The sequence below is a fragment of the Amblyomma americanum genome, chromosome 1, assembly GCF_052857255.1.
Source record: "Amblyomma americanum isolate KBUSLIRL-KWMA chromosome 1, ASM5285725v1, whole genome shotgun sequence".
NCBI classification, from domain to species: domain Eukaryota; kingdom Metazoa; phylum Arthropoda; class Arachnida; order Ixodida; family Ixodidae; genus Amblyomma; species Amblyomma americanum.
Genome location: NC_135497.1, coordinates 337,754,803 through 337,770,027, shown reverse-complemented (window position 1 = coordinate 337,770,027; position 15,225 = coordinate 337,754,803). Strand labels below are relative to the sequence as shown.

At 44.9% G+C, this 15,225-nt stretch overlaps 1 protein-coding gene across 1 annotated transcript; it reads right to left on the bottom strand.

The window, feature by feature from the left end:
- Nucleotides 1-3,525: 3,525 nt before the first annotated feature.
- Nucleotides 3,526-11,834, bottom strand: LOC144099532 (uncharacterized). Its single transcript, XM_077632912.1, has 4 exons — nt 11,735-11,834; nt 11,504-11,651; nt 9,588-9,814; nt 3,526-4,077 (listed from the first exon to the last, which is right to left on the bottom strand). The coding sequence occupies exons 1-4, from the start codon at nt 11,781-11,783 to the stop codon at nt 4,040-4,042; spliced, it is 462 nt and encodes a 153-aa protein (XP_077489038.1). The 5' UTR covers nt 11,784-11,834; the 3' UTR covers nt 3,526-4,039.
- Between the last annotated feature and the right edge of the window lie 3,391 nt (nt 11,835-15,225).

Below are 15,225 nucleotides of genomic sequence, written 5' to 3'. Positions count from 1 at the left end.
CCTCGTCCGCTCAAAAATACAATACGCTACCTTAAATTGGAACCCGCATCAATTGTACTTAATTCACAAACTGGAGTCAATACAAAATAAAGCAGCGAGATTTATAACTATGAACTATTCACGTCAGTCCAGCATAACGGCAACCAAAGCATCGCTAAAGCTACCATCACTCGAAAAGAGAAGAATACAAGCACTATTATCACACTTTCACAGATTGTATCACAGTCACTCTTCATTCCCTTCATACTCTATTAAATCCGCCCATCGTATATTTCCGCGCTTAGTTCATGCTCTCAAAATCGAACCCTTGTTTGCACGCACCAACCTCTTTAGTCATTCACCATTGTTTCTTGCTGTTCACCACTGGAACAAGTTTCTGGGTGATTTGTCTTCACCTTAAATCATGACGCCTTTGTGCAAAAAGTAAAGTGTTTTTCACAAATAAATTCTGATTAGGAAGGCTTGATTCCTGCATATACTCAACTTCGAATTTTCTGTACTTTTTTGCCATTTTGCCTGTTGTTCTGGATTTACGTTGCTTGTAGAGCTACGTGTGGAGTATTGTTTATATGTAACTGTACACCCCCTATATAATGCCTCAAAATGGCCTTTAGGGTATGTGAATAAAAAAAAGTGTAGCAGCGGGCGGCAGAAAGTTACGTGGGCGGATGAGATTATGAAGTTTGCGCGGATACGTTGGGCGCAGCTGGAAAGGGCAGGGTTAAATGGAGAGGCATGGGAGAAGCATTTGCCCCGCAGTGGGCATAATCAGGCTGGTAATGATTATGATCGAGCCTCTGGTATTCGAGGCCTTAATATCCAAGCCCTTATCATATCGCAATTTGAGTGTTGAAGAGAGTGTCAGATGAGGCAGGACAAGTTGTTCTACTTCAGATTGACCTGGTTAAAGCCTGTTTTAGAGTGCGCCATAATTTTTTATTGCAGTCTTGATGCTTGAAGAATTGGTGGCATCTTGTTTAGGGGCATAGAACTATAGTAGGCTGCAACACTGATCGTAGACCTATAGCCTACGAAACCTATTTCATTTAAATAATGCAGTCGAGAGAGCTTTAGAGTATCGCCTTTGTTACTTGTTTTATTGTGGAGCTCTCATTTCTCTGTATCATTAAAACCGTAGCTATTAGGGGCTTCTGACGATCGAGCTCAATGCAAAATTAGGATGATGACGGCGATCTTTCCTGTATTGGCAGAAAGTGTGCTGGGGGCTTTGCATTGAACTGGACGGTTCTATGTAAGAGCGTGGGCGCGGCTCACGCTTTTTTTAATTACGTACTGTACAAAGTCAAGCCATTTTTGGGGAGTCAGCTGGCGCCGTGATGCCTTACAGTATCTATAGTTTCCCCGCCGTCAATTACTGAATAGTCGGTCTCAATGAGATAATCACTTGCACAAGTTCTGCATTATCTTCTTCGTCGCGGCGCTGATATACGTATTGTAAGTGCTGTATTCTGCGAGCAAACGTACAGGCGCAGCATAGAATTTTTTGACACTTCTGTAGCGCGTTCAGTGGGAGCCTATGCTCAGAGACAACCTGTTTTCACTCCGGGTTGAGGTGGTCTTGTGCACTTGTGTATCAAACAACTTTTTAGGCAGTTTCTTTTTCATAACCGCGAATCATCTTGACTGGTAGCTGTAGTAACAAGCAACTAGGTGCCCATCTGTATATTCTGTTCCCACCTGCTGAACATGTTCCCGGAGAAAGATGATGGTGATGCATATTTATGACTCAAGGCCAACTTCGGCCAAAGAGCGCCATGGCACAAGGTATTTTTGTGTACTCATGGTCAGGTCAAAGACCGGTTTCCCAAACATTATCCAATCCGATGAACCGAGCACTAGGCCAGCGGAATGTTTGTACTTGTATCACCGGTAGGTATCCTGTGGCACCGAAGATCTAACGTCGCAACTCTCGCATGCGCGGTGCATGGTCAAACCATTAGACCACCGTTGCGGTCATGGTCGTGAGGGGCCTTTCTAGTGTTTATATGACACATTCGATTTTTTCACGTTAGCTATTCATTGGAGTAACTATACGAGGCAGCTTTAGTTCGGCTTCCTCGAACGCAGTTATTTATAGGAAGTGCAACGGATGTGCATTCAGTCGTTAGGAAAAGTATACTTTATAACTTCACACGTCGACCTTACCGGTCAAAACGTGGCTTCGAGCCAAATGTGCTAAAGTCAGTGAATACCGACTTTGGGAGCAAGCAGACTCTTGATTATTGCTTTGTGACGCATAATTGTGCTTGGTTCTTTCGTGACATACTTAAACGGACTTGCAAAAAATGGCACAGATTTTTGCCCCTAATCGAACACTGAGATTACGAGCGGGTTTTGGCCCATGGTTCGGTTTAGCTTGTGCGCATGCAGAAGCAATGCGTTCATCGAAGTCTCTGTTCAGAGATGTTGTATGCTTTGAAGCAGGGTGTATATGATGACAAAGGTCGGCCTCATAACTGGATGCCCTTTCTAGATCCACGCGTCTGTCTCGCGGAATTTCGATGTGCGCGAGGAATAACAGCATAATGATAGTGTGAGAAAGTGGGACCGGTTCGCTGAATGCCACCCAGTTCATTAGAATTTTAGGAGAACCACTCTTATTCTTCAATGCGACGATTTTGCTCCACACGAAAAAACTAAAATTTCTGTGATGCCCGAGTGTTCGGAGGCATCAAGAAGGGAAGGTTCTTTATTTGCACCGGCGCGGTTTTTAATCCCGCTCGAGACTGTGACATGAGAAAATTTTTCTTATGAAGAACAATGTTCAGACACGGACTTTCAGAAAGCTTCGGCTTCATGTTGAGCCTCACTTTGGACGCAGTTTCTTGAAGTTGTTCGCCAGAGATTAAAGAGAGTGGGAGCTAACGGCAATACATGCTTAAAAAGTTCGGGCGTACCGTAGGCGGTACTATGCATGGAATACGAAAGGCTTTTCTTATTCGAACACACGCGTTAGGATCCATTTATGTATCTAGAGAGACCGTTCACTTTGATCTAAGGTTTTGAGCTATTACACGTCGCATCTCACATAACGATGGAGCTAACGCTAAATTGGGAGAATAGAATTTCTGCACGCAAAACTTCCGGCCAACTCCATACATTTAAAGTGAGCTCTTGAGAACACTAATTTAGCATGCGGAAAAGCTCGCTTACCACAACTTAAGCAGAGGTAGGCATGTTTATCTGCACGTGGAAAGCGCATGATAGCGTCAACTTAATATGGTCACCACATTAGTGCCCCAGAAGTTGTATTCTTGCCTCATGAAGATGCAGGTACGGGAGACGGCAATTGCTGCGGGGATTATTGATACGAGATTCAATCATGTGCAGTGACAATAAGCCGGTAAACACTGGAAAGCTGGCGACGTTTTGCATTTTTTTTATGACAGAGACTTCTTTACTGATTTTATTTCACTTGTACAGTTTTCTCCAGAGATTGGTTTACCAAATATATGTATTGAAAACGACGTTGCCGAGGAAGGAACTTTTTTGGTCCATAGCAAACGTTTTATAGTGCATCAACTGAACTTCGCGCGCCTACGACCTACATTGACTTTAGTTTGCCTGGGAAGTGAAGGCAGGTTTTACGGAGGTAGTAACGTGGGCATACGCGTTTTTCGTCCATATATCGTCATGTGAAAAGCGCTCCAAGAAATACTAGAAACGCTAGAAGGATACACAAAGAGCGCTTGATATGTGGGCTTCACTTTTCCCTCACCTGCTTCTACTACGGTCATACGTAGGCGGCGAAACCAAAGAGTTCACTGTGCTTTTCTGTCATCCAGGTATGATTCCTTCATCCAGGTTCTGGTTCCGTCATTGTGGAGCTGTGTTGAGCCTTTTTGATATTGCTGTTTTGCGTCTGTCTTCCCATGAACTCTTACGTTTGTTGGGTGAGCTCGATCTCCCGCCGACCGTGTGGTCGTGGCAGTGTGTGCGAAGTTGCACTTGATAGGCGCAGTTCTTTGTCCACATTTGATTACCAATTGAAGAAAAACATGGGTCCTTTCACCGGTGTCTACCATGGCAGGCAGAAACCTACGCAGCTGCATGACCCTGAAACACAAATGAAAGCAAAATCTGTGTGCGTGATGCAGGTGGGAAAAAATCTGCCATCAATGTACCTCAAACCTGCACGAGCTGCGACACATTGCATCAAGGAACTGTTTTAAGGCATATTCTATTCCTACAATATTCAATGCATAGGTGAGACAGGAGGAGAGGGACAGTTTTTATTGAGAGATAAAAAGAAAGCGTTTATGCATTAATCAGCGTATTGGGAGTCTTCGTGGGTCGCGTCCTTAGTCCAGGCTTCTGCAGTGGCCGCGGTAGCTTGGGCCCAATCGGCCAGTGAAAGCTCATCTCCGTGTTCTCAGCTGCACAGTGCTACCTCCCCCTGCTCCGGCGTGGCATAGACTGCAGGCTTCTGTTGGCATCCCCATGTGGTGTGATATAGTGCAGCTGTCTCTCCGCACCACCGGCATGCGGGCCTGTGTATAGTGGCGTGTATCTTATTTAGTATAAATAAGGATGGATATGTGTGTGCTTGGACCTGTCTCCAAATTACACTCTGCTCTTCAGAGAGTTGGCTGTGGCGTGGGGGATATATCCTCCTTAGTCCCCTGACGTGCTCCAGTATGTCGCCGTACGTCTGGTTAACTGGCTCAAGTCCCAACCCATCAGCCGTCGCTCCCTTAGTATGTCCTCGAGCGATGGCGTCCGCTGCGTCACCTGATCGGCCGAGCCAGCCGGACAGATGCGGCAAATGTGTCCTTTGATTGAGGGCTCCACCTTCTAGGGCCATTACTTCAGCTTTAAAAAAAAGTATATCTCTTCTTTCGAGGACACAGCTTTCATTCAGAGCTGATGCGCATTGCCGACGAGGCAGTCCCCTCTTTTGTTGCGCTTCGATTAAATGTGACAGTTATACATGGCTTGCAATCATACTCTTTGGTGTTTCGCTGTACTACGTTAACCTTTGATCAGATTGCTAGTTATGGCAGATTCCAGATGTCCGGCATCCGTCCTGACCGAAATGAGGGTACATCTTTGATGCTTGCGCGAGTATCTGCCAGCTACATGAATGAGCAGAAGTTGCCGCGCGCACAGTCACTACCGACAAAGCACCGCGGCTGACGTCGGCACGGAGACCTGCCGAGCACACTACAGCGTGAAAAAAAAACAGCACTGTGTTAAATCCTGACATGTCCAAGGTGGCACGTCAGAGGGGTTCAATTGACAAATTATATGCAAAACAAGCGCCTGGTGACTTCGAGAGTGGCATGGCACGTGCAGTTCATCGGTGTCGCTTGCATATAAAGCAGATAAAGAAACCTCATCAATAACTGCGATACATTTATTAGGAGCTTCAGACGCTCTCTGCGCTGCCCACAGAACAACGACTTGACCTCAGGCGTCTTTCTGGCCCCAGGCCGCCATTCGCTGTCGCATCATGTCACTCAAAAATCATTCTTCTTCTAAATACCACATAAAAAAACTTGTTTAGGCTCCTGACTTCATGTTGCAGAGCGATATAATTTCGTGATAAGAGCACAAAATCTTAAGCCTCTAGGCATGCTCGCTATGTTAACTGGTGGATAGAAAAACTTGTGAGTTTCAAACCCAAACTATACATATATAGCGAAGTTTGCGCTCCATTGGTATATATGTATGTATATATGCATATATGTATGTACGCGATATTCGGAGGTCGTGGGTTCGGATCCAACCGGCGGCATAGTTGTTTTTTCTGCTGCTTTATAAGTAATTTTCTTTAAAAAACCGATTGATTGGCACTACAAATTTAAAAAAAAATTAAAAATATTCTCCTATGCACCTTCGTTTCGGTGACTGTTGGCTTCCTTAATATGTTTGTCAAACTAGCCCCTCATTTCCTTTACCTTGTCTGCTAATAGCTTAACGGGGGTCTCGGTTCTGGCAGTCTTGTTACCATAGGTAGCATAAGAGGGCTCTCGCACAGTTTCCGCCCTCGCCGTTAGATGACGTTCTACGTCACACTCGCGGTATTACAGGACGTGCTACGTCCACCGCTATGGTCGAGGGTGGCGCTGGTGAACATTCTCAAGGTTCGCTTACACCCAGTAAAACATAAATACCCACGAAAGCAGCAGATTGGACAGCCGTCGCCGTAGCTCAGTTGGTAAGAGCACCGGACGCGATATTCGGAGGTCGTGGGTTCGGATCCCACCGGCGGTATAGTTGTTTTTTCTGCTGCTTTATAAGTAATTTTCTTTAAATTTCAATTGATTGGCACTACAAATTTAAAAAAAATTAAAAACATTCCCCTATGCACCTTGGTTTCGGTGACTGTTGGCTTCCTTATATATATATATATATATATATATATATATATATATATATATATATATATATATATATATATATATATATATATATATATATATATATATATATATATATATATATATATATATATATATTCAACACAGCCTTCATTCTGGCAATACTGATGCCGTAGTTAGAACAAGAGTGTTCTTCACAACTTCTGCCCTGAACGTTCCATCAAGTTCCTAGGGTCCATCGCGGTAATACAGGACGTTGTACGTCCGCAGCTATGCACGAGAGTGGCGTTAGTGAACACTCTCAACGTTCGGTTAGATTGCACGTAAATACGCCCAGAGCAGAAGATTTTACAGCCGCCGCCATAGGACAGCTGGTAGAGCACCTGACGCGAAATTTGGAGGTCGTGGGTTCGCATCCCACCGGCAGCATGTGGTTCTTTACTTCTACTTTCTCATCATTGTCTTCTTCAGAAATAACTGCTTTATTAATATCCCATTGATGAACACCAGAAAGAAAAACGTTCCCTATGCTACTTGTTTTGGATGACTGTTGGATTCTGTCATATGCGTAAATAAATATAGAAATATGAAAGAAGCCAGCAGCCACAAAAACCAAGGAGCAAAGGGGATTGTTTGTTGTTTTTTTATTTCCGGTGTTGATATGTTAAGATTACAAGTGAGTATATTATGGCTTAAATTTAATTCAATAAAATTAAAAATTGAAATAAAAAATAAAAAAATACCTTTGCTTTGTTTCTGTCGCAGTTGGCTTCTCTCATCTGCCTGCCGAGCCCCCATTTCCTTTGTAATATGTATATATATATATATATATATATATATATATATATATATATATATATATATATATATATATATATATATATATATATATTGTATGTATGAAGCAAGCCAATAGTCACCGAAACAAAGGGAATGATTGTATTTTTTGGGGTGTGTGGATCAATGAGGGAGAATTATACTTCAATTAATCTCTCTCTTAATGAATTTACTAATAAATCAGGAGTAAAAACAACCATGCTGCGAGTGGGATCCCAACCTACAAAATCCTAATTTCGCATCCGGTGCTCTACCAACTGAGCTAGGGCGACGGCCATCCGATCTGCTGCTCTCGTGGGTATTTATGTTTCTGCGTGCTAGCGAACCTTGAGTGTGTTCATCAGCGACTCCCTTGCCCATAGCGGCGGACGTAGTACGTCCTGTACTACCGCTAGTGTGACGTGGAACGTCATCTACTAACATTGAGGGCTGGAGCTTCATATGCAACCTATGGCATTAAGACTGCCAGAACCGAGACCGTTGTTAAGATAATAGCAGACAAGGGAAGGGAAATGAGGGGCTCGTTTCTACAACCATATGAACCACTTCCCCGCAACTATTATATATATATATATATATATATATATATATATATATATATATATATATATATATATATATATATATATATATATATATATATATATATATATATATAGGTTGCGCGTGAAACAAAATTGAGCTGCGCAACTCTTTCGGTGTTCAATTACCTCCGGACATCACATTTGAGACCAATATTAATGCACCCGAACAGCACTGAAGACCATCTTCTATCAGAACCGCCATGCCCCGCCCACTCCTATAGTGGTGACTTAAAAATGCTCCACCTGTGTCTTTCATCTCGTCCCAGCCAAAGAAGTCACCTCATAGGAGCGCGTGTGACCCTCTGACTTCGTCACATACAATGTGGCCCAGAGAGCTGCACTTTTTATTCCTACCATTTCATCCAAACTATATGTTGTGTTTATGCAAAACCATGCACTCAAAAGCTACCTTTGATAAAGTTAATATCAAAAGTACATGCACGTTTTGTTCCGAATGATATTTTGCGAGTGTTTCTTTTATTACGAGAAATGTATTGTACAATGTTTCAAAGCTGCAAAACCGACGCTTTTCCTAGTGATTATTGGTTCGCCTTTTCCCTCTACACAACATGCCGATAATGTTAATGAACGGACCGACAATAAAGAAAACGGCTGCATGTAACAAAAAAAAATGTAGTAAGAAGCCCTTTATCAGAAGCCAGCGCGAATGCTGGCTGCAGCACGAAACGCTGAGCTAGCTTCACAAACTATCACTGGGCCGGTCACTATTCTAGTACACGTTTAACAGCAGCGGAAGCCACATGTCACAATTGCAGCAGCAAGGCACATAGCCATGCTTGCTTGATTGCGCGCTTTGTGATCGATATCTTCATAATGCTGCTATCAGATATTCTGGAGTTGCAAGTGCCCCTTACCAGATATAGCACTTGTTAGCTATGTACGGCCTTTCCTTGTCCTTATAGGGGAGCTGATGCTGACGCTTATGCTAGAGAATCGAATTAATGACGCACTCTTGAACGACGACTCAAGCGTATCGTCACCAAGGTCAACGTAACCAGTTCATTATATTCATCACTGTCCATCAATTCTATTCCAGTATTAGTGTGTATACCTAATCGACTGGCAGGTTCCGCCAGGAACAGCGATGCGGTGTCGGTGGGCAGATGGAAAATTGAAAAATGGTTTTTGAAAAAAAAAATTGGCGCAGTAATTGTCTCACATATCTTGGCGGACACCGGAACCGGGCCATAAGGGAAGGGATGAAGGAGGGAGTGAAATAAGAAAGAGAAATAAGTGCCGTAGTGGAGGGCTCCGGCATAATTTTGACCACCTGGGGATCTTTAACGCGCACTGACATCGCACAGCACACGGGCGCCTTAGCGTTTTGCCTCCATAAAAACGCAGCCGCCGCGGTCGGGTTCGAACCCGGGAACTCCGGATCAGTAGTCGAGCGCCCTAACCACTGAGGCACTGCGGCGGGTAGATGGTGATACAGAAAAAGAATAAAAGAGGCTCTGAACGGAGGCAGAATCATTGTATTGTGCGGGCCTATAGGAACGTACGTTGTTCAACCTCGCCATGGACATAATTGTTATTTGCCAAGGATATACTTGTTATTCGACTAGCAGCGCATAGTATTCTCGATTCCAACCTATTCCAACCTGCTTAGCTCTCTACGCAGCCATGTTACAACAAAATGCTAAACTTCGCAAGTATTTTGCACTGTAGGGCATGTCAACAAGTTTAGGGCCCCTGAGCTACTCGAAAACTTCCCGCTTCCCAGCAAACCCGAGAAAGAAGCCAGCGTCCTTTTTAGACGCCTTTCTCTCCGCAGGCAAACAGTCGGCGGATGTCCACTCACTCGGGGTCGACAGTATCGAACCGTGGAAACGACTCATCGATGCCATCATTGACAGTAGCCGCCGCCGACTGCCCACCAGTGCGGCAGAAGGGCTCGCCCAGGAAGTCATCAAGGAAGCCCTCAACGCAGTCGATGTCCGCATCTGGTGTCCCCGCGGTCTTGAAGATTGCAACCCAAGTGGACGGAGCAGCAGCTCGAGAAGGCGCCCTATACAACTGCCGAGGTAGCTGCAGACGCATAATCAGAGCTTACAATGATCTAGCTACGCAATCATTTCGACCTTTTTGGCAAAAAATTTTGAACATTTGAAAATTGTAAAGTACTGTATTAGAAATATTGAATGTAATGGTCCATCTTCGAATGTGCAGCCAAGTCTTTATTTACAAATTTTCTCCATTGCTCACATCGAGCACTTAAAACTGCCAAATAAATCATAGATACCAAAAGTGTTAATACAAAAAAATGCAAGGCTACCCACAGAAGATCTGCAGATATTTTAATTGTTATGGTGAAATCTTACAAGTTATGACAAAGATACTTTCACAATTTTTTCCCGTTCAAAAATGTTTCTTCCGAAATTGTTGGGCATGCGCATCTTCTTCCTGGTTGAGGAGGTGTGCACGGATTCATTCCCGCACATCCTCAAATTCTCCTGCCCAGCTCTTGTTAAGGTTACTGCCCCGATATTCCTGCGATCTTATGACGTCCTCTTGCAAACGTGAGCATACTCAGCAATGTTTGCTGAGAGTGAGTGATGAATAAGTGGCTACAACATTTTTTTATGTTCTGCATCTAGGAATGTCTTAGTAATAACAGCAAGTGAGTTTGCTTCCAAAACATTCATGTTTCAAGTGGTACTGTTTGCCTATTCGACGGCGAACAGTTATCAGAAATGTTTTCAGAGAATAACTAAAATGCGCCCAAACACCATCGGTATATAAATTTAGGGTCTGTGTTCGCGCAGCGAAGTCGACAGCGGCAACAGTTCTATATTAGCACTTATTCTAGCAGCGGGCGCCAGTAACGGGATTTCACCGACAAATCTCGCCGCCAGTTCGCCTCCTCTGCACGCAGGGTACTACTGATTCTTCCGTCGAAACCGTGAATAATGTACACCAGCGGCGTAACTGTATACAGCTGCATTCCTAAACACGATCACCGAGACACATTGTGGCCCCGCCTGTCTTCACTTGTGAATGTCGGTTTTTGAGCAACCTATCTTTCATCATTCCGACGCATGAGTATGGGCTTGCAATCTAGTCGAAAGCATTATAGAGGTGTTGAGCTCCGCTATAAGTGCATCCAACATCCTGACAAGATTAGACATTTAACATTTGTATCATGGTTTAATTCCACAGATGGGAATCCACCATTCAGCCGCCCTGGTGCCTCAGTGGTTATTGTGTTCGGCTGCTGACCCGAGAGACGCGGGTTCGATCCTGGCCGTGGCAGTCGCATTTCGATGGAGGCAAAATTCTAGAGGCCCGTGTACTGTGCGATGTCAGCGCACGTTAACGAACCCCCGGTGGTCACAATTACGCGGAGCCCTCCGCTACGGCGTCCCTCATATTCGAAGTTGCTTTTGGTTGTTAAACCCCATAACGCCTAAAACAACTAATCCAAGATTAGCCGTAGTGCGGAACGGCCATCAATATTGTAAGGCTGACAACCACTACTTTTTATCTTAAAGCTCATCACAGATGACGATATTAATCTGTAAGCAAGTATGCCGTAGGAAATACTGCATTGTTAGGGCTTTCCCTCACAGCGACAGCATTCGGCCCCGATAAAAATAATTTTGGCGGGTCACAACGCTAAGCGTTGCTCCTGAATGTCATGCCTGCGTATACTATTCACGGCACCGTTTACGTCCCAGACACTTTTAAAAAGAGACTTGATGGTAGTTGCAGACGCACTCATCGTGTCCTCGCCGAGTCGGTCTTGGCAGGCGAAGAACACGAGCGAAGGCCTCGGGTGGGCGTTGTGAGCGACGTTGCGGTTGCAGACCTCCAAGCACGGGTGCGTGACGGAAAGCATCGAACTTGGGTGAGGCCGCTCCATGTCCTGCAGTAACGGACACGCACACTGACCTCTGCCCAAATACCATCACGAACATTCATCTCTCACAGTAGCCTCACGATACCGACCTATAAGTGCGTCTGCAGGGCAGATTAAGCTCGCAAACAGTTCATACATTGTGAGCCATCGTGAGGCCGAGCACAAACGCTGCCGTTGTGACCAGCCCAATGAATTGAATTCAGCGAGTAGCACGTCTTCTTCTGCGAGAGAGATCATCTTCAACATTCTCGGGCTAAAATTTTGCCAATTTTTAAAATTGTACTTTTGCGGAAATAATGAAGATAATGGCCCATTCTTCAGATATGTTCTAAAATCTTTCTGTTTACTGTTTCCATCAATCGCATCGAACAATTAAGATTGCCATCGAAAGCCAGTGGGGAACGCTTGTTACAAAAGCAAAAACATTATTAGAAAAAAAAACCTCAAGGCTGCCGTGGTGTGACCTGCGGTTATTCTGATTGTTATGGTTAAATTTTGCATTATATGAAAAAATTGCGTTCATAAACGATTTCTCATTAAAAAATTGTTTTGCACAGAATTGTCGGGTGACGATTCTTCCCCTTTTAGGCTTAAGAGGGGCGTCGAGTTGTTGTCAACAATGGTTCCTGTCCTAACCACCAGATGGCGCCACTGGGCGATTAAAATGTGAGAATGTTAGAAATGTCGTAACGTCCGACAAAATAACTGCATTTAGCGTACGCAAGCGTGCATGAGGTTTTGGTATGTAGACAGCATCGATTAAGCTCTTGCCACATCTGTGTACGCCGTGAGCAGACGACACACAGACGATGAGCGGCGACGCGGTGGCCGGGAAGTGTGAACGAGACAGCATTTCGGCGGCCGCGGATTCCGCTCCCTGTCGCCGCCGAATGTCCAAGTGTGAACGCGCCATTACGCGGCAAGGAGCAGTACCAGTCGTCGAAGATGATGACGCCGAAGTGCAGTGGAATTGAGCTCGCTCCTCGAGCTGGCGTCACGCGCCGTTCGGCTTCACGCCATCGGAGGTTCTAGGTCTTCAGCCAGTAAATCAATCATATCCTTCATCGTGGCGGCCTCATCCTGATTGGCGCGACATCTTAACTGCCAATCGATTGTTCTCTGTCATCCTCAGCCGTTCTGCCTTCAATACTTTTCTGTGCGTTTCCGGCGCCTCAAACGATATCCAGAAGACGAGCCCCTGAACTGCCTGATTTTTTGGTTTTGCTGTGAGCATCAGCTAATCTGCGAACAGCTCTAAGATTTATTTCCCATCCCGATTCCACATTTGACATTTGGAACACTACCTCATTCTCTAAAGTGAGCCCAGTCACCATTATTTCTTTCCGCGTACCTCTCGGCCCTTTATGCACCTATAGTACCTCCATAGTCATCCATGCTTCATTATCGCACCATTCCTCTCCCCTTTCGCCCTAGTGGTCTGGACGCGTTTTTCCATGTACATCTTTTGTTAGGTAGGGTTTCGATCGCGGTTGCCTTCGCCGACAGGCGCTCGAAAAATTTTCCCTCCAAATATTTGTTGGTATGGACTCCTTCGGCAACCATTCAGTGAGTTCGGCCATGGAAGCTTTGCCGCATTTCGTGGTGGAACGATCGCTTCAAATAGTGTCTTTTCAAGCTTCACTCGCGAGGCCCAGCTTGATGAATTTCGAGTGCGCAGGCTTGAAGGTGAGGCATCCCCTGGTTCTCAGGGAGCATGATGTCAACACAGATTCCCCGCTCTCTAACACCAAGTTATGAATGTGAATGTCAGCATCGGAATTCCTTTGTGAAGTGAATGGAAGCTACGATGCAAAATAAAATAAAGAAATCCAAAGGGCGCTGAAACACCTTTCCAAGGACCCTCAACGGAGTTTAAATGCCAACTGGGATGTGCGCTTTGCTTCAGGGGCTGCCATGATTACAACCTGAAGGCTGGAGTTAATGCTTATGTTAACGGTACTCGGCTTTGTTCACTATACCGAGGCCAATCAGAGCAAGAGCGCCATGACTATTGGGCATTTGTTCTGCACGAGTTCAGATTACTAAGGTTGTGCTGAAAGCATGCTTTTTCTAAAGCGAATGGTATACAGCTGGGCTAGATTTCATACCGAGTCGAATACTGGTCGAGTATCCGCTTGATTAGCGCTGCTTGTGCGAATATTCATTCGAAACAGCGAAGCGCTTGCAGTGCCGCTATAAGATATTAGGTCGATCTTGAATAGGGGGACCCTATTGATAAGGAGGATTAGGGAATACCTGGGCGCCAGTGTGCATGCGCAGAACAATACCGCCTGTCGTGCGGTCTGGTACAGAATCTAAAGCTCACTACAGAGTTGAAGCGGTAGCTATTCAAGGACTGGTCTGATAACCAAGAGACGCGCAACACAAAGTCGCTGTATTAACTCTTCGATCAATTTATTTTATTTCATTTCGCTTTATTTTTCAGAATGCCAGTTACATCCTAGAGAGATTCAAGGGTTTAAAGCTGCTAAAAAGCAGCTTGACTGGGCGCAAGCGCCTCTGAATGGCAGTATACGACAAACGCACTTTAATTACAGTATAATCAAGCAGAAAAAAATGTTTACAAATATAAATATAGGATTGGACAAACACCAAAACAATGAAGCAAGTGACATATAGATTCAACGCAATGGAAACAATCAGCATGCATGTTCAATATCAACGGTTTACAGACGCATGAAAACAAAGGGAGGACCCGAGAAAGGTAAAGAGAGAAAGCACTCAATATGCATACATGGCACCGGCATACAGAGGCCAAAGACAGCATCAAGCCAAACACAGAGGAAAATTAGTCTTAACTAGCGATGACAACAGTGATCAAGGAGCGCAAAGTCGTAATGTGAGGGAGGAGAGTATGCTATGATCTCCCATTTCGGGCACTAAATCAAGGTTTCGTAAACGTCGCTGATGCGTCTTCGTCGCCTATCTTGAAGGCCGTATGTATGAGCATACGTGAATAAACCGCGTCGCTGCGCTTAACCATCCTTCCCGCACAGGCTTATTGCGACAGCATGCTCCGCGTCGCCAGAATGGGCCCTGGATTGGAAAGAAAGCGTCGAGAAAGATCCTGTTGGCTACCCTATTCGAACTCCCAGCCAATTCCTCTAAACTATCCGAAAACTTTAGAGCGGATTAGATTCGTTTCGAAGAATTTTTAACATACTCTTTTTGATTCCTTTAGCGAATCAGATTGTAAAGGTGATCGATTCGAAGCCCGAAAAATTTTTATATTCGGATACCGTTATTCAAGACCCATTTAAGAGGCGTTTGACTTCACAGAAACTGAGTGCCAGGTGAGGGGAAAGCTTGTGCCCAATGTAAACCGACATGTACTGTAACTGGTGCCATTGCGGATCCAAACTTGCGCGTTCCGCTTACGAGGCCCCTGCTCATAACGAGCGCAATGTAGTTTCTGACGCGACGATAATATACTGCAGGGGATTTGTAGCTGGGAGGACCAAGCGCAGCGTAGGCCTAATGGTAGAGCATCCGCCTTGCATGCGGAAGGTGGTGGGTTCAATCCTGAGTGCCGGTGGGTACTCACCGCTGATACAATTTG

Bases quoted from the DNA above. Each gene is read 5' to 3' on its own strand.
- LOC144099532 (XM_077632912.1), bottom strand. From the start codon at position 11,783: ATGTATGAACTGTTTGCGAGCTTAATCTGCCCTGCAGACGCACTTATA. The intron at 11,652-11,734 runs GTCGGTATCGTG...CCGTTACTGCAG, and splicing joins CCCTGCAGACGCACTTATAG to GACATGGAGCGGCCTCACCC. The intron at 4,078-9,587 runs GTGAGTGGACAT...TTTGTGTTTCAG, and splicing joins TTCGATACTGTCGACCCCGA to GGTCATGCAGCTGCGTAGGT.